Source organism: Cinclus cinclus, chromosome 18 (assembly GCF_963662255.1).
Source record: "Cinclus cinclus chromosome 18, bCinCin1.1, whole genome shotgun sequence".
Lineage (NCBI taxonomy): Eukaryota > Metazoa > Chordata > Aves > Passeriformes > Cinclidae > Cinclus > Cinclus cinclus.
This window is the reverse complement of record NC_085063.1, coordinates 8,010,821-8,036,656: the sequence shown is the minus strand read 5'-3', so window position 1 is coordinate 8,036,656 and position 25,836 is coordinate 8,010,821. Positions and strand designations below refer to the sequence as shown.

The window sequence follows — 25,836 nt, the reverse complement described above, 5'->3', positions numbered from 1 at the left end:
TCTCTGGCTCCCCAGCTCTCTCAGCAGCCCTTTGCTGCCCAGTTTCCCCCCACATCCATCCCAGTTGAACACGGGTGACCAGACCCAAACAAAGTGCCCAGATAAGATCTTCCTGGGGCCCTGCACAATGGAAACTTCTGCAAAGCCCAGCCAAGGCATCTGCTGAGGGGTGAGAGTCTTGTTCCTGCAGGATGAGACTTTCCTTTGAAATCCATGTTCCTTCTACCAGTGTTTAGCTACCATAAGTATATTATATGAATGTATTTGCTTATTCAAAACTCTGTTTATTGTTGGCTTTGTGCATTTCAATACAACTTCATTTTTCACAGTGGATTCATGACACTTTACAGATCCATCCGAAATCAATTTAAATGCCAACCTTTATCAGATCTCTGCAACTCTCCACATTGTTTTTTGTCAAGAAAATCTTTTCCCAGGACTCCACTTGAAACAAGAATGAGTCTTTTAAATTTCACACTTCCTCAAGTATTGGCAAAAGTAGATAGTTTCCTTCTCTAAATCTCCTTGAACCCGTGTTCCTGTGCTCTGTGTGCTGCTTCCTTGCACAGGCAGCTCCTTCAGTCTTCTGCCAGGTTCAGATGCTTCAGTAACTTTTACAATTCCCTAAAAAAGTTGTTTTCCTCAAAGCATGGGGATCCCCATTGGATCCACCATTGCAGGGCATCCTTTCAAAGACAGACTGGGGGTGGGGAAAAAAGCAGCATCTGAGTGATCCAGGCCACAGAGGGGAATGGCAGCAGCTCAAGGCAGCGGTGACGTTGCCTGGTATCAATCAAGGGAGGTGGCAGCTGGGTGTTGCTTGCAAGGAGCAGGAGCAAAGGGATGGCTGCTCCTGGGCCAGCGAGGCTGAGTGGAAAAGGTGTGTCTGCCTGGCTGCAGCTTTTATATAAGGGCCACTTCTTTCATCTCAGCTGTGGGGGGAAAAGGGACATCGCAGAGTCTTGAGGAGTCCAGGGGAGCCTGAGTGGAGCCAAGAGCCCATCCCAGCTGGCTGCAGCTGAGTCAGGTAACATCCTCTGTGCACTGGTTGTGTGGTGGCAGGGTGACAGGTGCAGTGGCAGGGACCTCAGTCTGGAAGTGCTTGACTGCTTTAGTTGGAGATTGTGCTGGGCACCAAGCTCCTGATCACCTCCCTATGTCTGCTATGGCATAATTAACTTTATGCTAGTAATTATTAAGTTGTAACTTCTAGCTAGCTTATTTTTATCACTTGTGCTTTAGTTTATTGCTTTTGAAAGGTAGAAGGAACACAGATAATCCTCAGATGCTTCCCTTGGCAAAGTCTCTCACCAAAACACCTGTAACTGCGCATTGCAGGGATACAGAAATAACTTAAACATCAAGTTTGGCTTCTTTTGTGTGAATATTTTGGGCCAGTCACAAGGGATGAGGAAAGGGCTTTTATTGACCTACACGTGAAGCTTGTCCATGTGTGTGGACATGAAGAAGGTTCTGTTGCTCTGGGCTTGAGCAGAGCCTCCTTTGATCAGGATAAAGAGTAAAGGAGGGATTCCTTTCTTGACTTCTTTCCTCATAAAGACACCAGGGTCACTTCTGAGAGTCTTTTCCCTCATTGTCCTCTCTGATGTCTCCCTTACCAGCAGGGGAGATGATGGTTTTGAAGCTTTTTGGAGTCATCTTTTTCTGTGGCCTCCTCTCACCCTCGCAGGAAGTCTTGTCTGGCCTGTCCTGTGCTGTCAGCCCACAGGCAATGCAGAATGGTAACTACAAAAAGGCATGGGCTGCGTTTGCTTTGAAAGCTCTGTGGGACTGTGATGGGGAGTAAAATTTCCTGAGTATCTTCATCTTTATTTCATAGTTCCTCAGTGCTGCAGACTTTGCTCAGAGCCCCTGAGAGCCTTCACCAGGCTCATGGGTCAGGGAAATCTCTGCTCCAGAACTGGGGCATGGTTCAGCTCCAAGCAGCCACAAAGAATTTCAAGGCTAGATCTGGGTTATTTCCTCTTTTTGTCTCAGTTTCTCATTTCCATATTGGAGCAGCTGATATTTGACCAACAAATGCTGCAAAGTAGCAGACATAACAATATTTGCAATGTTTAGGCTTGTTTCAAGTTGCTTTTACTAAAAAATTCCAAAAGCAAAAATAAACAGGCAAAAATCAACAAACAAAAACCCCTTGACAAAGGGGAAGTGAGTTGTGAGTGGAAGGCCAGCCTGTGAGTGGGGTCATTGGGGCTCCTGGTAGTGCACAGCCAAACTGTGACATTTGAATTGGAGTCTGGGATGCTTTCCACTGCTGCCCCTCCTGTTTACTTCACCAAGGCCAGCTTTGGTTTACTGCACCAAAGTTGTAAGATACCATCCCTGTGTTATTTGACTGCGTGGAGACAGCTGATGTCTCCATGAGGAACTCTGGGGAGTGGAGGGGCTTTGCTGTGCCAGGATAGATGTGCCTGAGTGGGGACAGGTCACTGCTGCCCGTGCTGGTCCTCATGCGTAGATGTTTTCCAGTTCTCTCAGATGCCATAATTCATAATGGGCTCATCCACCAGCACCTGCAGGGTCTCGTGGTTCCCAACATCATGGGTGAAGGGAGTCAGCTGAACTCTCCCACCAGCATCACGGAGTAAGTGCTTCACTATGACTGCACCTTCAGCATCAGCTCTGAAAAGACAAGCTGAGCTGCCCCTGGCATGGTTGGCCTGGGCTGTTACCCTTGTTTTATCATGATACTGAAATTCTGACCTGAATAACGTTGTCTGTGTGGTCACAGTGTGGGTGACAAGGGATATGGGTACAGGCTATGGGTGCAGGTGCAGAATGACAGCTCTGGGGGTGCTGTTAATGTCTGACAGCACTGAGAGAGGGAAAAGGGACCACAGAGGGAAAAAGCAGATGGCTCTTCAAAGTCAGCTTCCACCCCAGTCTGGTTCTAGACTGCCTTCTTGTAGTCAGCTGTCTCTTATCCTTGTGCCTGCAGCTGGAGGTGGCTGGGGTGCTGTAGGTTCCTCCCTGGGTACAGCTGCTTGGCTGCTGGAAGGTGTTTTTAATTTGTGCCAGCCTTTGCTGTTGTTCACAGCCTGCATCTCATCAAGGTCCGGGTGCCCAGGCTGTCAGTGGTGCTGCTGCCAGGGATCGGGGTCCAGCTGACCATCGGGGCAAAGCTGCAGCTCAGAGGCAACTGGTGAGTGGGGGATTCAGGATGGATGTTGAGGCAAATCCCTACCCTGACATATTTTGCATCTCTTAAGGATTTTGAGGTGTTTCTTACCTATAATAAAGTCACAGAGCAAAACAGACACCAGAAGATGCCCTGTGGCATTGGTAATGATCTGCAGGAGATGGAGGAGAAATCTGTTTCTCTTGGCTTTGGTGAGTTTCTCTGTGTAGAGGCTGAGAGAAGGAATAATCCCATTTGCTTTTTTGCAGCTTGGTTGGCCTGCTCTCAGAACTCATTGATATCTTAGTGGAGGTGAACATTACTGCAAACATTAAATGTACGAATTTTGAATCTGGCACATTCCAGGTTGTCACTGAAGACTGCCTCTGCATTCTTGGGGCCATAAAGATCAAGGTCCTTTCTGGGTAAGTGCCTGTGGATTTATGGTTCTGTTATGTGCAATCCTCTCCTCTTTATCCAACAATATGGACAGTGTGCCAGGACACAGACGGTGCTCAGCTGATACAGAGCCAGGCCTCAGGGATGGAATTTCTTTCCTATTGCCAATGCCAATTGCTTCAGTGGAATGAGGGTTAATTTGCCCTGTTTGCCTGTGGAAATTTTAAGATCTGAAGCATGAAGTTTGGTACCTTTTCCAACACATTTTCTCTAGACTTAGCTAGAGAATTGATATCCAAAGGGTAGGAGTAATAGGGCTGGGAGAATTCCAGGAAAACAGGACCATTACTTTCCCTGGTTTTGTACTCTGCCTTTGGCTGCTGTCCCAGGAGAATGCCCAGCATGTGGAGTTTCCCTCTGACTGCTGTGGCTGTGTGTAATTCCATGCAAATGTCCCATCTCTTGCTCAGTCTTATTAAATTCTTGACAGCAAGGATTTGCTGACTTCATGTATTGATGAACGCAGCAGTAAATTGATCATGGGAAATGTTTTCTTATATTGCTTTTGAATTACTCACTTTTCAGGCTCATCGAAATTCTCCTAATTAATTTTTGCATTATGCATTATATTTCAATCTGTGCAGCAGCTGCTTTGAAAAATGCTGTGTGAGTGAACAGAGGAACCCAACTCATCTGCTCTGGGGGTCGTGTTTTAATTTTTAGCAGGATTAAAGTGATGGTTTGCAGGAAGTGAACTCCGAGGGGGAGCAAGGGGAGTGTAGATATACACAAATGACTTAATGGCAGCTCCTCAGATGCATTTGTAGGCAGAATTTGGGCATAAATAACAGGTGCTCTATGAATTGCTGCTGTCTGTGTCTTGCCAACTCAACAGTCCAGAAATATATTGATTATCAGACAGAACTGCCTCTGTGCTGCTGCAGGCACAGCACGTCCTGAGTGAGTTGTTCAGCAGCAGTGTGGAAATGTCACACAGCAGATTTCTCCTCTTGTTATTCCAGATGCAAATTGTTTGTTCCCAGTAACTAACATGAAGATATTTCCTAACAGCTCCCTCTTCCCTTAACTACAGCACTGATTTAAATACCAGAGGGAGATACCAAACACAAGGTTAGGTTGTGAGAGGTTCATTCTTTTCATGTAGTGAAAGCTGCCTGAGAGTTGAAGGAAAAAAATTCTTCTCAGAAAGGGCTGCCAAGCACTGGAACAGGCTGCCCAGGGAAGTGGTAGAGACACCACACCTGGAAGTGCTAAAAAATGTGTCTATGGCACTTGAGGATGTGGTTTAGTGGTGGACATTGTTGTGGTGCAGAGCTGATGGGAGGACTTGACTATTTTAGATGTCTTTCCAACCTTAATGATTCTGTGATTCTCAGCAGTGAGTCGAATTCTCTCCTCAGTGGGGTAAGTGGCTCTGTTGTATCTCCAGCCCCTGCTCTGGCGAGCATCAGCCACTGGCCCTGAAGGGATGACTGAGGGTGTAGGAGAACGTAAAATGAAAGCTGGAGGTCTTTTTGTCTCCTGTCCTGGAGCTTTGTTTGTGCTGATTTGGAGTTTCCCCCCTCTCTTTTCCAGCTTGCTCACCCTGTCAGTGAACGAGCTGGTGCTTCGCCAGCTGACAGCGACTCTGCCTGCTTTGGTATGCCTGAGGCCTGTCCTCCTTTCACAGCTGAAACACAGAAATATTGGGAAAAAACTGGTTACAAGGCCACAGCAAGATCCACTGTCTCTCTGTGCTGCTCTCCCACATCACTGGCACGGGCCATGGGGCTGGGGTGTCCACAGGGCTGATGCCTTTGATGCCTCAGATATTCCCCAGACCAAAACATTCCACCTTCAGTGTGGTCCCACAGCTCCAGGGATGCTCCACTGCCCCAGGTCTTTCACAGCATCCCGGCTGTGTCTATTGCCATGCGTTTCCCTGGAGGGGAAAGGAGGGAGTCTGGGCAGGCTGTGGGTGATGGTGGTGAGGGGTGTTGAGCAGTCACATTCCTGCTTTGTGTTGCAGCTCTGCCCCGTGGTCGATATCGTGATGAACCTCGTGAACATCCATCTCCTGAGCACTCTCAATGGTGCGTTGCTTGTGGAGGGTGAGGCACTGTTTCCCTGTGTTTCCCACAGTGGGAACAAGATCCATTTCCCATATCAAGTCCCTCAGTGCATCAGTGGAAGCCCAGCACTTCTGAAGGGCTGTTGTTGAGCCTGGAATTCACATCCCAGCATTCCAGTGAACTGCTCTCACCTGGGCCCTCCTAATTCCATTTTTGTGCATCACCTTTGGATTTTCTTATCATCTTCGGTGCTCTTTTTGTGCTATATCCTAAAGGCAGATCCCACCAAGCTGAATTTGGCGATGTTCTGGCCTTTTGGAGTAGCAGCAAGCACCCCTCAGTCCCGAATGCTTGGACCTGTTGGTGTGTGGGGTCTGGTGGCCTTTGGGGCCAGGGGAGGTTGTGTTGATGCTGATTTCCTGGAGCTGTAACGATCCTTTCCCTGTGTGTAGCGGTGATCCCGGTCGGCACAGCAGGAACCATCCACTACCAGCTGGCCAGCATCCCCTACACCTCTGGCAAGTTCCTTGGGCTGGATTTAGACGTAAGTTAATGCTGGGAGCGTGGCTGTGCATTGCCTTTCGGTGTGCTCACCTCATCCCAAGGGAGCTGTAGAATTCCACGAGGAGCTGAGCTAATGACTTGTCCTGGAAATGCAGCTCCTAAGTGCTTAGATCTTTATCCAAATCACCACTAAGCACTGTGTGTGCTTTTCTTCTTCTCTGTATGCCAATTTACCCTGAGTCTGCCCCAGGCTGTGTGAGTTGGATGTGGATGCTGGGATGAGCAGTTCTCCCTCACGCAGTTTTCCTCATCACTCCTGCCCTGCAGATCTGGTGTTGGTGCTTTTTGCCTTTGCTGTGCAGTCTCTGTGATGGGTGAATGCTAAAACAGGCTAACTGATGTATTTTTTACTTCTGTCTCACTGTGGAGGGGGAAAAAAGCAGCAAAAAGCAAATTTCTTGCAAACAGGAGAGCTTGAAAGAAAGCAAGCCGCTGGAGAGAAGGAAGTGGGACATGAGCAGTAAAGGGAAGCAAGGGCTGATAACAAACACTGCAGCCTGTGAAACCCATGCTGCTGCACTGGCTTTGGTGCAAGCACTTCATTGGGAGGAGCCTTTGCCCCCCAGGCCTCCCGGATGGGCAGAATAATCTCCTTAGCAAAAAGCAGGTGTCAGCGTGGGTCTCTGTGGAGCTGGAGGGAGGTCTGCGATCAGCGGGTGCTTGGAGTGAGACCTCAAGGATGAAGTGAAGCACTGATTTGTGATTTGGACAAACTGTGTAATTAGAGAATAACACCTCAGTTACTCAGGCTCAGCTTTACCAGCTCCTGCCACCAGAGAACTGCTCCGAGCCCGGTGCTTTCCCGAAGCCCTGAGGAGAGGAGGGAGAGCTGTGCAGCTGGCACCGCTCTGCCCTCCGGAGGAGCTGAACACGCCTCGGGGCTCTGAGGACTGAAGTCTGTGTCTCCTCTCTTTGCAGGGTGTGGTGAAGCAGGTGGGAGGCAGCACCATCCCCCACGACTCATCCCCCTCTGCTTTGCCTCCTCTGATGGACAGGCTCCTGCTCTTGGTGATGCGCCAGAGCTTCCTCAACGCAGTCCTGTCCCTCCTGCTCCAGCTGCCACCGCAGACCTTCCCCTGCACGCCAGATGTTGTGAGTACAGCAGGGCCTGTATTTCATGCCAGAGCGAGTGACAAGGGACAGGCATCAGCCTGGCCTCGGGTCTGCTCGGGAGGGCTGTTTGTGCCTGTCCCTGGGTGTGTGCACTGTGTGTGTGCCCGCTGCCTCCCTCCTGCCCTTCTCAGAGATCTGTAATAGCACCTGCACTGCCCAGCTGTGCTCGTGTCTGTAAGGACACCCCGGGGACACCAGTTGAGACCAGTTGTGTACTGGTTGTCCGGTGGACTCCTACAGGCTGTGACCCACTCCAAGGAGTCTGCAAAGTGCCATTGAGAAAAGACATTGCATGTCTGTGGTGCCATTCCTTGGGTGTTAGCATTTCCTGTGCCTCTGATCTCTACTTCCAATGGGAAATGTTAGGGGTCCACACACTGGCAGGTGTTGAAAGCCTCTGGGGGACATCACCTTCCACACCTGGGTACTATCTATCACCTTAACAACTACCAGGAGTCACCCAGACAGCTGGGGAACAATGGAGCGGGTGGGGGGCTCAGGGTGCTGTGTAATGGGGTGGCCCTGGCAGGGTGGTTTGTTGAAATCAGCTCACCAGGGCTGCTGGTGCTTCTCTTTTCACAGTTCTCTGGTGCCAGCCGCCTGCGCGAAGCCGTGGGGACCATCGCTCCTGCTGGGGTGAGGAACTTGTTCTGGCACAAGGGTTTGTGTAAACCTCTCCAGGATACACCTGGATGTGCCATCATGCACATGGGCCAAAGGTCCCCAGTCTTGTTCTCACCTCCTCTTGCACCAGCACAGCCTGAGCCTCTCCTGCTGCCTGACCAGCTGATGGGAGTGGGAGAAGGCACTGGGGGTTTGCACAGCCCCTGCTCTGTACCTGCTCTCCTGTGTCTGTTCCAGCCTTCTCCTGCTCCCTGGCCAGGGGAAAGCCTTCTCCCAGCTTGTAGCCATTGAGATAGGAAGCCAATAAATATCTGCTGTTTCCTTGTCTGGTATATCCCATTTCTTGGGCACCCTCTGACAGCCACAGCCTCTCTGTGTCCACCTTTCCTTCCTCAGCCCCTTATGTCCTCAGCATGGAGAGCTGATCTGTGCTGCCAGACCTATTCGTCCTGTAAATTTGGCTTTGTCCAGAGTGTACATGACCTTGGGGAGGCCCTGTGGAGCTATGGGGCTGTGAGAGTCTGCCTGAGGACTGTCAGTCCCCTGCCTGGCTGGTGTGTGGGGTGCCAGCAGCCACCTCCATGCATCCCAAATTCCCACAGTGCTCCACCTGCAGTGGGACTAGTCCTCTGAGCATCAAACTGGTGTTGAGAGGGAACCCACTCATCCTCTTGGAAGAAAACAAAGCCAGTGTCAAGCTTTCAGTCCTGATTCAGCTGTTCAGCAACCACTTGGATGGATCCATCCTCAACTTCCTGCTGCTGAAGGCTGTAAGTGTTGATGGAGTTGCCTCCAGGGGTGCTGGGTGAGTGGTGGCTGGCATGGGGATGGGGATGTTTCCCTGTGCTGATCCTTTCCCTCTCTGCTGCAGGACCTTGCTCTAAATGTCCGTGTGTCCATTGTTGGGGGCAGGCTGGTGCTGCAGCTGGACTTGGGCAGGTGAGCTGTCCCCTCCTACAGGTGGGGATATTCTCTGTGCTGCAATGTTGGCTCTGGGGCTCCTGACTTGAAATGTTTTCTGTGTCTGTAAACCAGACATTTCATCTTCTGAATGTGAGAATTTCATACCTGATTGATGGCATAAGGTGGATGGGGTAGTTCAGGAAGGATTGCAGCAGCTGGAAAGTTTTAAGAGGCTGGAGGAAAAGTGTGTCAGTTTTATAACAAGGAGGAATGAGGTAACCTGAATAATTGTAAGACTGTCAGCTTGACTTTGATCCTGGGCAGTGGTTCGAAATGCCTGATATTGGACATGAATGATAAAGCAGTAAAGGAAAGTGCTGTCATTAATGCCAGTCAAGGTATGATTAAAGATTGGAGAGCATTCCTTATAGCAGGAGGTTTGAGGATTTGGGGCCATTTAGCTTGTCAAAGAGCTGGATTTAGAAGCAAAATTGGCATAGCTTGTATGCAGTGATATAGGGAATAGAAATGCTTCAAAAGGCTTTTAATTCAATAGACAAGGGTATAACAAGATTCAATAGAAGTAGAAAAGAGAAATTGAAAGTGGAAATAAAGCATCCATTTTAGGTATGGGTAGTCGTGTGATTGCAGTGATAGATGAGGAGCTGTAGCAAATTCACCAGGTCCTTAAATCCAGGCTGGGTGCTTTTACCTAGACTCACAGAATGGTTTGGGTTGGAAGGGATCTTAAAGATCATCCAGTTCCAGCCTCCCTGCCACGGGGTTCCAGAAGCTCTGCTCTCAGCTGGCCAGGAGCTACCTCCTTCCTGAGAGTGAATAATCTGGGTAGGGAGAGGGAAGGCACAGCCAGGAGCTGTGTGTGCCCTGCTGCAGTGCTGCATCATTGACAAGCAAATTAAAATTAGGTTCAGCTTTTATTTTCCTATTTTCTTTTCTCTCTTGTGAGTGTGCCAGTCCCTGTTTTTTTTGTATTACAATGAAGGTGTCCCTTAGTGGGTCTCTGCCCCTGGGCAGGGTGTGGTTGGAGGTGGCCGAGGTCTGGCTGTGAGCTCTGGCCAGTGCCTTGTGTCTGACCTGCTGTTTGCTCTCCTTTCTCTGCAGCACTTCCCTCTCCTTGGAGTCTTCTGATGTTGGCATCAGTAATGTAAGTCTCTAACACTACTCTGGGTTTTACTGGGCAGGGCTAGCAGCCAAGTGTGATACCCTGTGGCTCTTGGGAAGGGAGTGAGGCAGGCAGTGGTTGTGGGATGCTGTGATGGATTATGCCTGCTGAGGGTCAGAGCTGTTAGCTGCTCTGTGATGTAGGTTGTAGCAATTCCTCTGTTGCTGGGGTTTCTTTTTCCCTTCTGCCTTTTCTAATAAAGAAAATGTAAAGCTGAAATCTGTTTATTCACCTCTGCTTGGGCAAAGCTCACGTCAAACTGAAGCAGAAGCATCATGAGGCAGAAGTTTTTCTAAACGGAGGACTGAAAACCAATTGAATAAGAGAAGTAGATTCACTTTAAAGAGAAGAGGGTTTGTTCTTTTACTGTGTCAGTGGGCAGTGGTTTACAGTCCCAAGGGTCCTGGTTGCTGCTGGCATGGGCCAGGCAGTCAGGCACTGCTGCTTACCTGTTGTTCTTTCTTTGATTCAGATCTCCACCTTGAAGCCCCACTGCAGCAGTTTGCTTGTGGAAACATTCCTGCCTGTGATCAATGGTAAGGTAACCTGGATGGCTATAAAGTTGGGAGCACTTCGAGTTCTGGGCAAGGAGGGAAGAGGGGGTTGTGAGTGTGTGTGTGTTTGCAAGATGTACTAAGAGTGCTGGAGCCATTAAAACCCTGAAATCCCCATTTTGAGGATGTAGTTAAAAGCCCAACCTTATATTTGCACCATCCCACCTCAGCATCAATTCTAGCAACAGTCAGTGATGGAGAAGCTAAGGAAAGCCAAGCACACAGATGGCCCTGAGAAGCTGCTCCCTGTGCCCTCCCTGGAGCAGCTCTGCCATGGGTGGGAGCTGGCTCAGCATGTGAGGATCTGTCTGTCCCCTGCAGGTGCCCTGAGCATCGGGATCCCGCTGCCAAAGGTGCTGCGTATTCCCTTGGTGAATGTGGATTTTCAGATAAAAACGGTGAGTGCTGGGATGGGCTGTTCCCTCCTGCAAGGCACCAGGGCTTTTCACAGGACACTGAGTGGTGGCTGTGTGTGCAAGAGCTGTAGATTTTAATCCCTGAAAGACTGGAAGGGCTGCTCTGTCTGACCTCTCTCAGACTGGGGAATGCTATTGATGTGAGGATGTGATGGTGGGCAGTGCTCAGACACTGGGGCAGGTCCCAGTTCCCTGTCCAGGCCCTCTTTTCTTTCTGGAGAACTCAGTGGGAGCAGCTCCAATGTGGATCCAGGCACTCAGGAAAGCCCTTTCCAGTGGCACCATTCAAAGAGTCTTGAATTGCCCCAAGTTCCAGCCCAGTTCACTCTGGGGGTGTCCTGGAGAAGCCAGGATATTCCCCAACACTTCTCAGAGTTCTGTGCCCTCCTTATTACAAACTGGACATGAGGACTTTTGCAGGAGGGTTCTGTATGTTGTGAACCAATATCCCATGACAGGAGATATGTGTTTGTGTTTCTCCTTGCTCTCCTTCAGGGCCTGATGGTGTTTCTGGTGTGAGCTGTGGAGCCTGAGGCATGGAGAGGACTGTGAGGGCAGAGAGAGGATGAGGGCAGCAAGGATGGAATCCCAGGACCAGAATTATCTGCTTTTCTTTACCAAACTTGCTTCAATATTCTTGATAATATTTAAGACACTTTAAAGTGAATTGGCATATGTGAATGCAGTTTGACACTTGTGTAAGCCAAACCTGACAGGCAGCTCTGTGTACAAATATTTATTTAGAGAAGTTGGTGTGATTTTGGGGTCACAGTCAGAGCAGTTGAATGCGGTGCTGCAGTGGAATTGGGAAATTTGTTTTGAGGTAAAATTTTTCCTGATAGAATGAAAAGGTGAATTTGTTGCCTGTGGAAGTGAATCTCCCCATCCTTGTCCTGGAGGGTGTGAAATGCTGAGTGGGATCTCAGAATACATTTGTCATGTAACTCTTTTTAATAAATGTTCTACTTTTTTAGTGCTTGGAATGAGGTTCTGGTTTCTGATGCTTCTTGGGGTGAGCTTCTGTCCTGCCTCCATTTGGGGATCTGGTTCCTCTGTAACATTTTGAATTTGGGTTTGAAAACTCTTCCCACTTGAACTTCCTGAGAAAGAAATTGAACTTTCAGTGGTTCCTGCTGGCCTGATAACCTGCTGACCAAATGCTAATCCACAAGCAGAAATCAAAATTAAATCGAATTTCCAAAGGTCATGAAACATTTCCTAATAGAATCTGGAGGGAAAACTTCCTTACCACAGGACTGAGAGGTCTGATAGCCCTGGAGAGCACCCATCTGCCTGCCAGAGCCACATCTGCTTAGGCTGATGTCACAGCTTGTTGGTCTCTGCATGTCACAGTGAATCTCAGCATTCTGGATTTTTAAAATCCCAAATTATTCTGCATTAAAAAAAAAAAATACAACAAAACCAAAACAACAACAACAACAACAAATCAAACAAACAAAACACACACACACATAAAAGAGCAAAAACAACAACCAAATCTCAGGTTTTAAATATCCTCTCCAACACCAGTTTCTCCAGCACTGGGTGTTACTATGGTGTTACTTACCCCAGAGGCTGTGGCAGTCTGGCACTGACCAGGTGAGAGATGGGGCAAAATTCCACTCTGCATTTCTACCTGAAGGTAGGAATAGCTCAGTATCTGTGGGGCCCATACCTGTGGCTGCTGCATGAGCTGCCAGCATCGCTGTGAGATGATGCAGAGGAATCACTGAACACGGCAGAGAAGGTGCTGGACCCCTTGGGGGTCCCTCTTTGTGTGAACTGGCCAGTGCTCTCCTGAGCTGTGTCAAGCACACGCCTGGTGTCACGCACTGTCACCAGGGCTGGCCTGCCTTGTGTCTAGCAGAAAGGCTTTGGGTGGGTTGAAGTCTATGGTAACATTGAAGATGGGTGTCCTGGTGAGTATAAACAGCTCCTTTGCTTCCCAGCATGGTGCAGGCTGGTGCTGCCTGTGGGGCTGTGATCCCCAGAGACTGTTCAGCTGCTGGTGACACAAGCCTTGTCCTGTCCTTAGGCAGGAGTGGTGCTCCTGTGTAGTGATGGGGTGCTGCACTAAAGCAGCTGGGTACAGCCCCATCACCAGCTGAACCCCCTGTGGAGTGAGGTGCCAACAAGAGTGAGTGCTGTGGAGCTTTGGAACCTGCTCAGGAGCCAGCAGCAGGGAGCTCAGATCCTGTTGCTCATGTTCTCTGACACCCTCACACCCTCAGAGCTGGCAGAGCAGGGTTTGGGAGTTTGTGTGACCCTGGTACCTGGAGGATGGGATGAGTGATGACTCCCCAGCAAGCTGTGCTGACATCTGCTTTGTGCCACTTCAATGCAACGCTGGGATTTGGTGTCACCATCCATCCTTTCTGCCCACAGGCTGGCAGAACAGGCTGTGTTGATACAAGGTTTTGTTCTGGTTCCTGAGCAAACACCTTCTGGCCAGTAAGTAAAGTTTAGGCCCTCTTTTCATTCCCGTTTGGCCATCACTTCTGTGTGTATTCTGCTCTACTGGGAGGCATTCATTTCTCTGGAACATTATGGAGGGCTCTGTGATCTGGCACTGTCCCATGCCTCTGCTTGTTTTTTGCCTCTCTGTCCTCTGGCCAGAACATGTGATGAGATCTTACTGCTGCATGGAGCACTGGCACAGCGAGCCCAGGGTCACAGAAGAGTGGAAAAGTCATCTTGTACCCCTGGAAAAGGCTTTTCCTCTTGGGATCTGGCCTCCATCGTGCTGCTCATCACATGGGACTGAGGAGGAAGCAGCAGAGGAGCCTTTTCCAAAGGAAAGGGCAGCATCTTCTCAGTGTTACTTGTCGCTTCTGCAGCTTGTACATCTAATGCTCTGAATTTCTAGTGGCTTCAGCAGTACACCCAGAGCAGGAAACTGCAATCCAGAACCCTTAAGAGCTGGGATAATCCTGTTTAGGAAAGTTTCTTTAACATTGGAACCTTGACAGGCTGTAAAATCTTTTGCTGGGTGAGCAGCAGGAGGGTTTGCCAGGGACTGGCTGTGCTGCCTGTGGTTTGTGGGTTTGTTGGAGATCTCTGGCTCTTGCTCCAGCAATGCCCCTGGTAAAAGCTTCACACCTCTGCTGTTTTGGGTTGGAGAAGGGGCTTGTTCCCCCTGCTCCAGCGTTTGAACCACCTGGCTAGTGCATGCTGCTCCATGTGCCAGTAGTGAGGGAAGCTGGGGGAACCAGGGAGCTCTTCTTGCAGGGCTGCCCAGGAAAGTGATGGATTTTGTGTTTGCCAAAGGGGCTAATGCAAACAATTTTTTCGGCATTCCTTTTCCCTGGCTGTGCTGGGGGTCCCAGTAAATGTGGTGACTGGAAGGAGAAGCAGAAGACCCTCATTCTCCAGCATGAGCCAGTTCTGCTCTAAGCCTGGGGCTATTCCCATGTGGGGCTGGCAGTTGTGGGTGCAGCTCCTGAGACTCCAGCCCTGTGCTGGAGAGGCAGAGTCATGCAGTGAAGCTTGGAGCCAAAATATTCCCTGCCAAAGAAATGTATCTTTTCACTACTGTAGCTTATTCCTCTTGGGAAACTGGTTTAACATATATTAGTCAAAGAATAATGGTTGCAGCTCTACCAGGAAACTTTTATTAGGAGCTGTTTCTGCCATGGCCAACCTCAGGCATTAACATCATTAGTCAGGTCCCCACTCTGGGCATATAAACCTTCAGGGTTCTTTACTTCTTGCAGTAAATCAGCCTGGCTTGTTTTGTTTGCTTTCCTGTTTCTGAGCCTTTGAAATACAAGTTTTTGAAGTGCTTTCCAGCAGCTTCAGAGGGTAGAAATGATGGGTATAGTTGTAGCAAGTGAAAGCAGATGTAGATGTAATTAAGGTTTCATGGCTGGGGTGTTACGTGAAGCATCACCATGGGAGAGCTGAGATGGGAGCTGCATGATCAGGGACAAGGATTCTCCTCCTGGGCTGCACAGTGAGGGATGAGGATGTTCCTCTGGGGCTGCATGGTCAGGGACAAGGATTCTCCTCCTGGGCATCAGCACAGCCACAGGTTCACCCAGTCTGGGGTAGATGCCAACAGCACCCAGTGACTGAGTGACTGGGGTAGCTTTTGAAGCTCTGTTACCATCCATTCTCCCCTTTTGGATGCCTGTGTCTGTTGTGGGTGTTTCCCCCCCCCCTTTATGTCCCTGAACAGCTGGGAGATGTGTTTGGTCAGTAAGAAAGAGCATCCCAACACCAACGACCGTGGCGCCGGCGCAGTCTGACGCCTTCAGTCACCTTCATTCAGCATTTTCTCTGTGATGAGCTTTCTGAGAAGCAAAGTGTTGAAAATATAACTGCCTTCAGGTCTAAAATTAGAAACCGTTCTGCAGACTGATTTCCTCCCCCTCCTCTTCTTTCTGACCCAGGAAACTCACCAGCTGTAATGTTCCCATAGTAACATGAGACATGGAGTAAAAAGCAGATGAAATATCTCTCGTTGTAGGGGCTATGTTGTTCTGCAGCTGAGAGGCAGGAGTATGTTTTGCATCTTTGTAAATGAGTGGAATTAATTAAATATAGGGTCTGGACATGATGGGAAAAAATTTTCTGTTTATAGGTAGAAATTCTTGAGGGGAGAAGAATGTCAATAGTCACACCAGCAAATGCAGAATTAAAGAGAAATGTTTAATTAAAGCATGGAACGTTGTTACAGTCCATTCTCTGTGCAACAAAATTACCAGGAGCAGGGCTGGAAGAGAAAGGTGCTAGTACAACACCGTTACTATCCAGAATATAAAACCATGATGTTTCAGTGAGTCAAGAAAGAAGATTTTCAACATGTCATGCAGTGGCAGACCAAGGAGCAGGAAGTGAAAGTCAACTGAATGATTCTTCACTGTTTTATCCCAGACACTGGACTTCACTGCCAGGTGCTTGCCTTTCCAGTCCTTGCTTCTAGCTGGAGGTTGCAGGGGATCAAGACATAATCCTGAGCAAGGAAGGAAGGAAGGAAGGAGGACTGAGCATGGTGCCTGTGTGGCTCCACCAGCCCACACAGGGCTTCACCATCACCACCCACAGCCCCAAACACTGTGTTCACTGGGCTAAAGATGGGCTCAGCCTATTTAAGGCAACGGAACTTGGTCCTGCAAGTTACCAGGGCTGAACAATCAGGCTCTGATTTATTCCGGAGCTGGGAGGTTAGCATTGCTCCCAGGCTTCCTCTAAATCAAGCACAGCAGGGAGCAATTTAAATGTCTTATTTTTTACCTTGTGAATTGTGATGTTGACATCCGTGTAAGTGAAACTGGCAATGTGGGGCAGGAAAACACCTTGTCTCAGGACCACTGCAAGAAAGAAAGAGGCAAAGTTGCCAGCTGGGTGCTGCCTGGGTCCATGTGGAGCATCCAGCATGGCAGCACCTGCAGAGCTCCCATCTCCTCACCGTTTATCTGGGCTGGCACCTCCTCACGGATTGTGGGCAGGAACAACTCCTCCAGCAAGGCAGCCTGTGGGGAAAGTCAGGCTCAGCTCATGGTGTGGGGCTAAAGCAGGAGAAGAGGAGCAGAGACCTGTGAGAGGGTCTTGATGCTCACTGCACCTCTTCCCATCCCACAAGGACTCAACTGTCCCTCCCACCAGGTGCAGCAAGCACCCAAAGTCAGTATTTCCATATTTCCCTGCTGGCATCCACTGCCCAGGATGGCTGGGGCAGCTGAAGAGGAGCAGGCTCTTAGAGGATGGTACCATGAGTGGCCACAGCTGGAGGTACCTACCAGTATAGGACCCACATCAGAGGTGGCCAGGCTGAGCTCGATGTCCCTGGAAAACAAAGAGGAGCAGAGAAGCTGCTGGTGCTGGGCTGTACTGAGCAGTTTCCCCTGTTTCCCTACACTCCCCTGGGGAAGAAGCCATGTATGCAATGCCCAAACTTTAAAAGCTAAAGCCCTCCCCAGACCACTTTGCCTCTCCTTTCCCTGCTGTGGCTGGGACATGTCCCCTTTGGGTTCCTGCAGTGCAGATGGGGTCATTACTCGATGGCTGCCACAGAGATGATCATCTTCGTGTCAGCAACGCTGAGGTGGAGCCTGGCAGTCACATCCTGTGAGGGAAACAGAGAATCAGTGAGGAAACAGTCCCCCTTGGGCTTGGTGGGGTGTGATGCACCCATCCACTGCCTCCTGTAGTGTGCTCCCTGCATCCTGCATGATGCCACATGGGCAAACGCTGCTGGAGACCAGGAGCACTGTGATGGAAAGGGCTGAATCAGCCCCTGCAGTGGCTGCACTGGGGCCAGGGCTTGGAGTAAAAGGCAGTGCCTGTGGGCAGCAGGGACACGCTCAGAGCACACGCTTCCCAAACTTGGCATGCTTACACACTCACCACGTTCACACTCAGGAAGCTCTGGAAAAGGGATGATCCTGCTCCGATTTGGGCAGTAAGGAAAAGCTTCACGATTGCTTTGTCTTCTTCCAACACCACATGAGGTGAACTGCGGGTCACAGCTTGAAGCACCACTGGTAGATCCTCTTGGAAGAGGGAGCCCATCTGTCGAGGGAGCAGGATTGTTTCTGGGCATGGCAGTCATCCCTGGGCCCCCGGAGTGGGGAGTGGGCACTGCCTGACTTGGGGTTGTGCCTCTTGGGGTTCAGTGACAGCAACACACCTGAGTGATCCTCTCAGCCAGGGTAGCAGTGGTCAGTGAGCTCTGAAACACAAAACACAGCTCATGATCAGACCCATGGTTGCCTGGGGCTGCTGCTCCAGGGCTCGTGTCCAGAATGGCCATGTAGCCCCTCTGATGAGCACCATCCCACCCCTGGGTAGGTGTAGGAGCCCTTCTCACACCAGCTTATGCCAGGAGCAGTGTGCAGGTTGCTCCTCATGGCAAACTCCCCATGCTCCATTAGACCGAGAATATTTTTAGGAGGTTGGAAGTGAGAGGCTGTGACTTCTGCAGGTGCTTGGACACACTCTCATTTCTATATAGGGCCTGTGGTTCTTCCACGACGTTCCTGGGGCAGGGCTGTCCCACCAAGTGTATATCTTCCACTCTTTCCTTCCTCCCTTGTTCCACTCACCAGGAGACTCACGTTGAGAGCCCCAGACTCTTCCAAGGCAGAGAATAAGCTGGTGTAGAAGTGCTCGGAGAAGGCCAGGATGAGGTGGGAAGGGCTGGATCTTGCTGGCTCGGGCATGCTGAAAGGCACAGGGCTGACTGGCAGGGGGATCACTGTCCCTGCCACTTGGAAAGTTGTCTGTAGGGACACAGACAAAGAGAAAATTAATTGCAATTGTCCCTGTAAGGCTGTAGCATTCAGTAGAAACAGTTCTTCCAAGGACTGGAGCTGGGCTGTAAGATCTGGAAAGTGAGGACTTACTTGCAAAGAGATGATGATCCCCTGCTCGGAGTACATGGGGGCAGCCAGGGGCAGGTACTGGACTTGGCAGCTTGGTGTGATGGGGAATGGAGCTGCAAATGGAGCACAGGGATGCTCAGGAAGAGGAGGGAAGGAGTGACAGGCTCTAAGAAGTGTCTGGCTTTCCAGAGTAAAAAAGACAGGGAAAGAGCTGGGCAGAGAGAGCAGGTCCCCAGGGAGATGATGGCAGCAGAGCCTATACTGCTGCAGGGTAGGAATTTGTCCCACCTCATAATCTGCTCCAAAATGCTCCTTGACACCCTCAGTCCACAATGGAACTGAAAGCCAGCTGCCCACCTGCCAGAGACATCAGCCGTTCATTTGGAAAAAGCAGCAATTTGAAGACTTCCAGGCAAATCTATGGGATAAAGAACAAAAAGAGAGGGGCTCTGTTGGCATTGGGTGGCCCTGGAAAGCCTCTGAGGTGGGTGTTGCCATTGGCTGCTAACAGGAGCCAGGGGATGATGGCAGTGTCCTGTGAGCATGGAGCAGTGGGGAAATCCGGAAAAGCACCAGGTAGACATAAAGTGCTCTAATTCTTACAGATCTGTAAAATGCTGTCTTATGCCTTTACAAATTTTATCTTACTTTTTCAGTGTTGATCTGCTTGTCGATATCTGATCCCGAGGACTTGCTGTGTAAAAAAAACAGAACAGAAGTCAGGAGAAAACCAGATCAGCCAAAGGTGGGTGAGTGTCTTTATCTGACACAAAAGGCATCCAGAGACAGAATTACCATTGTTTCTATCATCTGTTAAACTGTGATTACTATTCTGAATCTCAAACCACTGGAGAATTGCCACTGGACGTGCATTAAAAGCATTCGAATTGCACAACTCTAAAAGTACCACTCCCTTGTTGTAAACCAAAATTCTCTTAAAATAGGGAAACCACTCCAAAAGTAGAGCAAAGTTCCTCCCATGACGATAAAGATTTACTGTTGTCCTTTGTTAGCTTTGAGGGCAGTAAGTCTCAATCCTTCCTGCCTAGAAACACCTGTGCCTCAGTCTCTTCTTTCACCCATTACCCAAATCCCACAAGGAGTAAAACTGTGGGGCTGACCTGTCCATCTCCTCGGTGCTCTGCACCTCCTCCAGGGTGGGTTTGCAGTCAGAGGTGACCAGTTCCAGGTTCTCTTCGGGGTTCATCTCCACATGGAGGTCTGCCAGGATGGACAGCCTCATCTCCTTGGTGGTTGAGCTATGCCAGGGAAGAGAGGAGGAGGCTGGAGCTGGGGGATGCTCCTGGCCACACTCCCCCCAGGCTACCCTTGCTTCTGCAGGTGCCTTGTCACTTCAGCCAGGAGCTTGGGCTGGGTCCAGCCTGACAGCCCTGGCACTCACGGGGTAGATGTGATGCCAAGATCCACCTCGATGCTCAGCCGCATCCCAGTGTCGGGGATCAGGGTCAGGGAAAATTTGTCAACTTTGACAGAGATAATTTGGTTCCTGCTGGAGCAGAAGGGAAGGTGTTGGAAGACCAGCACAGACTCTAAGAAACCCCAAAATTCATGAGATCTGCACAGATAAATCCACGCCTTAAGAGCAGCATTGGTTCTGCTACTGCTGGACACCAACAAAGGAGCCAGGACATCATTCCTAAACCTCCTGGTCTGCAGGAGGATTTTTGTTCTCACTGGCAAAATGCCTTTTGTGACAATATTCAAACACCAGTGTGAACCAGGGGTGTGGCAGCAAAGCCTGGGCAGGAGAGGACAACTCACCTGCTTGGAGAGGTAGGAGATGGGTCTGGCGCTGGCGGGGCCATGAGGTCCTTCCTGAGGACTGACTCTGCATGTGGCTTTGAAACTTCAGCAACTGTGAAACAGGGCAGATGTTTTATGAGAGCCTCTGGAGCTCATGTCCTGATGGACAGACTGAAACCCATTTTCATCCCTTACTAGCCCCTGCTGCTAACAATGGGCTGGGGGTGAGGCAGGTAAGCTGAGTAGTGGCATGAGATTCTGGTGCCAGTGTTTGGTGTTTCACCACCAGAGTGGAAGATGTCACTGCCTCACCTCCCTGCTGCTGGCAGGGGAGATGTGGGTCTGCACTTACGGTATCTCAGTCCAGAGGGGGTGAGGATGCCACCGCAGTCTGGTGACCTGGTGGTGTGAGCTGGGACCAGGAGGCTCAGGAAGATGCTCAGGTGGCGGAGCATCACCATGCTGGCACCTGGAGGAGGAGGAGAAAGAAGAGGAAGAGGAGGGGGGGAGGAAGAGGGCACCCACAGCAGCTTGGTTGGAACAACATGGCCCTTGCCTGGCCACTGAGGCATGGAGCCACAGATCTGCTCCTTGACTGGGGTTGTGGTGTGGAGCTTGTCATCTTTGGTGCAATACAACCCACAGCTCTTGTGTGGTGTCTTAAAAGCACTGGCAGAAGGCTCAGCTTTGAAGAGCCTCTGCAATCTTGTGAGCTAGAACAGTGCCTGCAGCGATATCTCACTTACTGAGGAGCACAGAATGGCCACAACTGGAATAAAAACAGCAAATAAACACAAGCTAAAATTAATGGAGGAAGGAATGGAAGTTATGGAGGAGTTACAAAGTCAAATGAAAAGGTGAAAATGTTAGTTATCTGTCTCTGAAAAACATTTGAGAATCGTTTATAATGTCTGTAATGCTCTTACAATGTTATGAAAACAAGTAATTCAGAAAGTTTAACCTACAGAAAACATATATATTTATCTCAGTCTTTCCAGAAAATGTCACTTCTGGTGAGTGCTGACCCTTATGGAGACACACAAAAGTAGGAGCAATGCCTGTATCAAGTTATTCAGTTTGCAAAAGCATCTTTACCTCTCCTGGCTGGTCTTCCCATTCTTCTGACTCAGTCTGTGTCTTGCTGTAGCCACACCGAGACATTCTGCTGGTTTTATATACCCTCCCAAGCAAAGCTGATGGGGCAGGAATTGGCTAGGGGGGCTGGGAACCAGGACACTGGGGGGACACTTTGTTTTCTGTACCATTTTTATTGTTTCCCCATAGAACTGATTACTTTGGCCATTGACCTGATGAGGTGAAGGATTGAACAGCAGGTGCTGGGGCAGCTTGCCTTCCCTGTGGTGTTCCTGAGGAGCACAAAGAAAGGCCTCTGGGTGGAGGGTGCCAAGAAATCAAACATTGTTGGAAAGCAAACGTGGATTTCTTTGCTCTGCAGCCACCCTTTCTTCTGAACACCACAGGGACAGCAGCTCAGTGTCCACCTCTGCTATGGACACACTGAGACAGCTCAGATTGTTCAGCCTGGAGAAGAGAAGGCTCCAGGGAGACCTTTGAACCCCTTCCAGTGCCTAAAGGGGCTCCGAGAGAGCTGCAGAGGGACTTGTGACTAGGTGATGGAATGACAGGACAAGGGGCAATGGCTTTGAACTGACAGAATGCAGGGTTATGTTAGAGATTAGGAAGGAATTCTTCCCTGTGAGGGTGGTGAGGCCCTGGCACAGGCTGCCCAGAGAAGCTGTGGCTGCCCCATCCCTGGAAGTGTTCAAGGCCAGGCTGGATGAGACTTGGAAAAGTCTAGAGGAAGGTGTCCTTTCCCATGGCAGGGGTTTGGAAGAGGATGAGCTTTAAGGTCCCTCACAACCCAGACTATTTCAGGATTCTATGAGAAGCTGCTGTGGTTTGTGTCACTCTCCTGGCTGGGCAGCTCAGACCAGAAAGGATGAGACTAGGATCATGATGACCTGAAGGAGATCCTGGCAATTTATTAAGGACATTCTCTGGTTCCATCAGGGCTGGGTAAGTCTTTTGAGGGTAACAGAAATGTTTCTATTGGGTTCAGTGAGACCAGACAGAAGATCTGAAATGGCCCATGTGCAATAATCCCTTCCTCTCTTAAACCCATTCCCTACCAAATGCCACTGGGAATATTTATTACAACTGGCTGAAAAAAACAGTCAGTGGCATCCACCCTCTTTGATAACATCTCTACAAACAGTGAAACCCTTCATGGGAAGGAGTAGAAGTTCCTCTCCTTCCTGTGTTTGGTGTCCATCATTTTCTTCTGGCTTCCTTTTGGCCTGGAGGACAGAGCATGGACTACCTGAAAACACCCTGCATGGCTTTACCAGGTCCCCTTTGTGTTATGACCTCCTCCAACCCTCCCCAATCTTGTGACCTCAGCATGACCAGTCTCCCAGAGAGGGTTGAGTTGCCCATTTTGGTCTGAGTGCCTTGGCAGCAGGTTGAGGTGTTCAGGGCTTGTTGAAACACCTGCAGCCTGGGCAGCAGCCTTTGTCCTTTGTCATCGGTGACGTGAGGTACTGGTGCTGCTTCCAGGTGCATCTTGACACATTCAGAGCCCTTGGCTCTCCCCAGCACTGTGTTACTTTCCTGCTCAGCCTGACAGGGAAATGCCAAGAAAAGCAGCATTCCAGCCATGCTGTGCATTTCCATCCAAGGCATCCTGGAAGCAGTGTCAAGAGGAAATATGAAGATGGAGCAGCCTGCCAAGGGAGAGGAGGATTTACACTTCCACACTGATGTAGGCAGCCCACTGAGAGGCAAGAAATGTGTTCAGAAAAGCAAATCCACTGAGAAGTTTGTAACCCTCAGATGAGTCCCCTGTAGCCATTGGAGGTGTTTTGTGAGATCAGACATTGGTAGGGACATGGATACAGCCTAGGAAAGCCTCTGAGAAATGAGTCTTTGCTGTGTTATAGAGCAGCAGTTGGGAATTTACCCCTGTGGTTCCTTTTTCCAGTACAGGTGATATCACCAGCTCTCCCTGAGACTGGGGATTTTCTGGGGAGCATTATTATCTCTTCCAGCAGTGCAAGGGTTGGGGATAAGCTGCCACCACGGTGCTTGGAGGAGGATTTTCTCTTCCTGAAGAGCTGTTCTGGACCTGATGATGCCTGTGGAGGCTTAATTAGATGTCAACTCACAGCATAATGACTGATCAAGTTACTAGCACAAAAGTGTCTGTCTGGCCTGATGTGCTCCTCGTTGGGAGTTATCCATAAATCTTACACTCCTGTTAGATAAGATGTAAATCTCCTTGTCTGGGTTTAGCAGCAGGCCACCAAGCACAGCTCTGGGAGGGAGGTAATGACAGATTAAACCTCATGACAAGTTTTATACAGAAATGAAGAGAGGAAATAAATTACTTTGTGCTGCATTACCTCACTAGGCTGAGCTCCCAGAGCGGGGTTCTGCTGGGTGGGGTACCCAGGAGGGGATGGGGAGGACACAGTGGTGGCCACAAGTCAAAGGGGCAGCCAAAGGGATAGCAGCAGCCTGGAGGAGGGTTCTGTGCAGCCTATTTGCAGTCTGCTGGGATGTGTGGATCTCCCACGTGGAATTAGGACAGGGTTGGGGCTGAAGAACCCATTATCTGGGTGGGTGAAGGTTCTTCCCATCCTCACTCTAACCCTGCCTGAAATCAGAAGGAATATTACTGAGGTTAACACAATTTTCACTGGGTTATCCCCCAGCTGAGCCCATGTTGTCCCCCAGTGTTTGCACAAGCCCATGAGCCTCTGGGGAGCTGCTCCTCCAAGAGTCACAATTACATGTGTTTCTCCAAGAGCAGAATTTACCACTGCCCACCTTTGGTTTCTTCTCACTCCCACTTCTGTCTGTACCATGTCATTAAGCAGATGAGGTTTGTCCTTCAGACTTGGTGCACAAGTTTGATGGCTGATGGCTGGGAGCTCTCATTTGGGACCCAAGACTGAGAGCTTAGCCAGACTTTCAGATTGATCAGTGAAATTATTTGTATTGGCAGATGTTGGAAACCCTCAGGGACCAGCTCACATAACAATATCACCCAGCCCTTTATTTCTTTTGGTTCTCCTCTTTCTCAGTCAGGTTTTATAGGCTGACAGTTCCTTACCTCTCTGCAGAAGATGAGCAGGGGTCCTGGGTGTGTTGGGATGGGATATGTTAATAAAGATGTTTAATATGATACAGAGGTAGCCCTGCAACACCTCACCCTCCAGCACAGGCTCTTCCCTGGGGGGTTCGTGCTGAACTCCTCATATTCTGCAAATTCTCCAGTAGCTCTAAATGGGAGTGATGCTCTGCAGAAAAAGGCAGAGGAAGCCGTGAAAAAAAAAAGCCTAACACCCAAGCCCATGAAAAGCATCTCGGGGTGAGTGATGAGCCGCAGCTTCACGCTGCGAGCCCGGAACCGGGGACAAGCAAATAAAAGTGGGAGGTTGGGAAGTGTCAGCCCGGAGGCAGCCACGAATCACTCCCCACTAACAAGTGGGATATTAAAGCTGGTGATTTTCTGCATGGTTGTGTCTACAAACACATGGAGAAACTGTAACTTAAAGGCAACGAAGCGCTTCAGCTCCTGCCTCAGCACCGTCTGGGACAGGTGAAGAGCTCTGCAGTGTGTGGACAGCTTTTGTCCATGATGTCCCAGTGAAACCCCCGAATTTCTGGGGGATCAGAGTCAGCCCTCCATCCCCCAGATCCATGCTGGAGATGTTTTGAATGCCAAAACAAATTTTTACTGATTTTTTTTCAGAGTTAGATGGTGTGATTTTTCATTGGGAGGAAACATGGTTCTAAATTTAAAAGTAGATTTAAATGGAAAGTTTGAACAAGAAGGGGAAGAAAAAGGTAATGAAAATATCAGCAAGAGGTGACTTTGCTGTAAACATCAAATCCCAGGCATCAGGGCCTATTCCCCTTCACCCAGTTCTTTTCCTCTGTCTTTCCTTCAGGCTAAAGGGGAAAAGTTTCTGTTTCCTGGTGATCTTTCTGGTGCTCTCCCCTGGCTCAGGGCTCTTCATGTCTTAGTCCAAATGAAAATCACTGGGAAAAGGTAAATGGGAGCTAGTGCCCACAGGGAGCATGGCTGGGGGATCTGGGGGGGGCTTGCTCATCTCTGGGCTTTGCTCTGAGCAGCTTTACAGAAGGAAACATGGAAATCACTCTGGTTGCAAACCTGATGGTTGGAGGGTGGCTGGGGCAGGACACCATGGGCACCCCAGGAACTCCCACATCACCTTTGGCAGTGTTAGAACCTACCCCCCCAGCAGGTAAGTCCCAAAGGACACATTGCTGGTTTACTGGGATTGACAATTCCTCAGGGACAGGTAACAGCACTCTCAGATGTTGTAGTCTTCAGGTTTGGATTTCTACAGGACACAAATACTTCTTGCAGTTCTTTTTCTCCACTAAACAAAGGCTTTATGGACAAATTCAGACACGCTCTAGTTGTGCTATTCCATGCAATGTGCATATTTGTCTGCTTTGTACACCCAGACTGTCAGAGCTTCTTTTAGGGATGAAAATCTTCAGCTTCATTTAAAACCAGAAGATGGCATTCTTGAGAAAAGATCTGCAATGACAGAAAACACATTTTATTAGACATGAGGCAAATTTTGCCCTAATCCATACCAGATCAATTTCTTTAGTGAGTGACATTACCACCTTTTGATCTTCAATAAATAATTATTGCTGGGTGCATGAGGGCTCTGAGGGTTACGTGTTCTCCCTGCCCAGCATTCAACCAAGTCATG

At 49.5% G+C, this 25,836-nt stretch overlaps 2 protein-coding genes across 2 annotated transcripts; one reads left to right on the top strand and one right to left on the bottom strand.

Annotated features, from left to right (window-relative positions):
- The first annotated feature begins 1,630 nt into the window (after positions 1 to 1,630).
- LOC134051282 (BPI fold-containing family B member 4-like) lies at positions 1,631 to 11,489 on the top strand. Its single transcript, XM_062504955.1, has 15 exons — positions 1,631 to 1,742; positions 2,494 to 2,608; positions 3,062 to 3,166; positions 3,412 to 3,567; positions 5,138 to 5,201; positions 5,571 to 5,634; positions 6,066 to 6,157; positions 7,096 to 7,269; positions 7,873 to 7,926; positions 8,517 to 8,684; positions 8,786 to 8,853; positions 9,940 to 9,982; positions 10,473 to 10,536; positions 10,876 to 10,952; positions 11,466 to 11,489. The coding sequence occupies exons 1-15, from the start codon at positions 1,631 to 1,633 to the stop codon at positions 11,487 to 11,489; spliced, it is 1,380 nt and encodes a 459-aa protein (XP_062360939.1).
- Positions 11,490 to 15,855: 4,366 nt separating this feature from the next.
- Positions 15,856 to 25,104, bottom strand: BPIFB2 (BPI fold containing family B member 2). The gene is made up of 19 exons (XM_062504954.1): positions 25,007 to 25,104; positions 24,294 to 24,381; positions 22,571 to 22,699; positions 21,354 to 21,426; positions 20,412 to 20,528; positions 20,078 to 20,171; positions 19,698 to 19,802; positions 19,417 to 19,554; positions 18,944 to 18,989; positions 18,653 to 18,713; positions 18,317 to 18,408; positions 18,017 to 18,193; positions 17,602 to 17,643; positions 17,319 to 17,483; positions 16,970 to 17,037; positions 16,712 to 16,757; positions 16,381 to 16,444; positions 16,206 to 16,282; positions 15,856 to 15,924 (listed from the first exon to the last, which is right to left on the bottom strand). The coding sequence occupies exons 1-19, from the start codon at positions 25,102 to 25,104 to the stop codon at positions 15,856 to 15,858; spliced, it is 1,749 nt and encodes a 582-aa protein (XP_062360938.1).
- Between the last annotated feature and the right edge of the window lie 732 nt (positions 25,105 to 25,836).

Excerpts from the sequence above, each read along its gene's own strand:
- LOC134051282 (XM_062504955.1), top strand. The coding sequence starts at position 1,631 with ATGATGGTTTTGAAGCTTTTTGGAGTCATCTTTTTCTGTGGCCTCCTC. Across the intron at positions 2,609-3,061 it reads TCTCCCACCAGCATCACGGA|CCTGCATCTCATCAAGGTCC; the intron begins GTAAGTGCTTCA and ends TGTTGTTCACAG. Across the intron at positions 10,537-10,875 it reads ATTCCTGCCTGTGATCAATG|GTGCCCTGAGCATCGGGATC; the intron begins GTAAGGTAACCT and ends TGTCCCCTGCAG.
- BPIFB2 (XM_062504954.1), bottom strand. The coding sequence starts at position 25,104 with ATGAAGAGCCCTGAGCCAGGGGAGAGCACCAGAAAGATCACCAGGAAA. Across the intron at positions 18,990-19,416 it reads AGCACCGAGGAGATGGACAG|CAAGTCCTCGGGATCAGATA; the intron begins GTCAGCCCCACA and ends TTTTTTACACAG. Across the intron at positions 16,445-16,711 it reads CTGATGTGGGTCCTATACTG|GCTGCCTTGCTGGAGGAGTT; the intron begins GTAGGTACCTCC and ends CTTTCCCCACAG.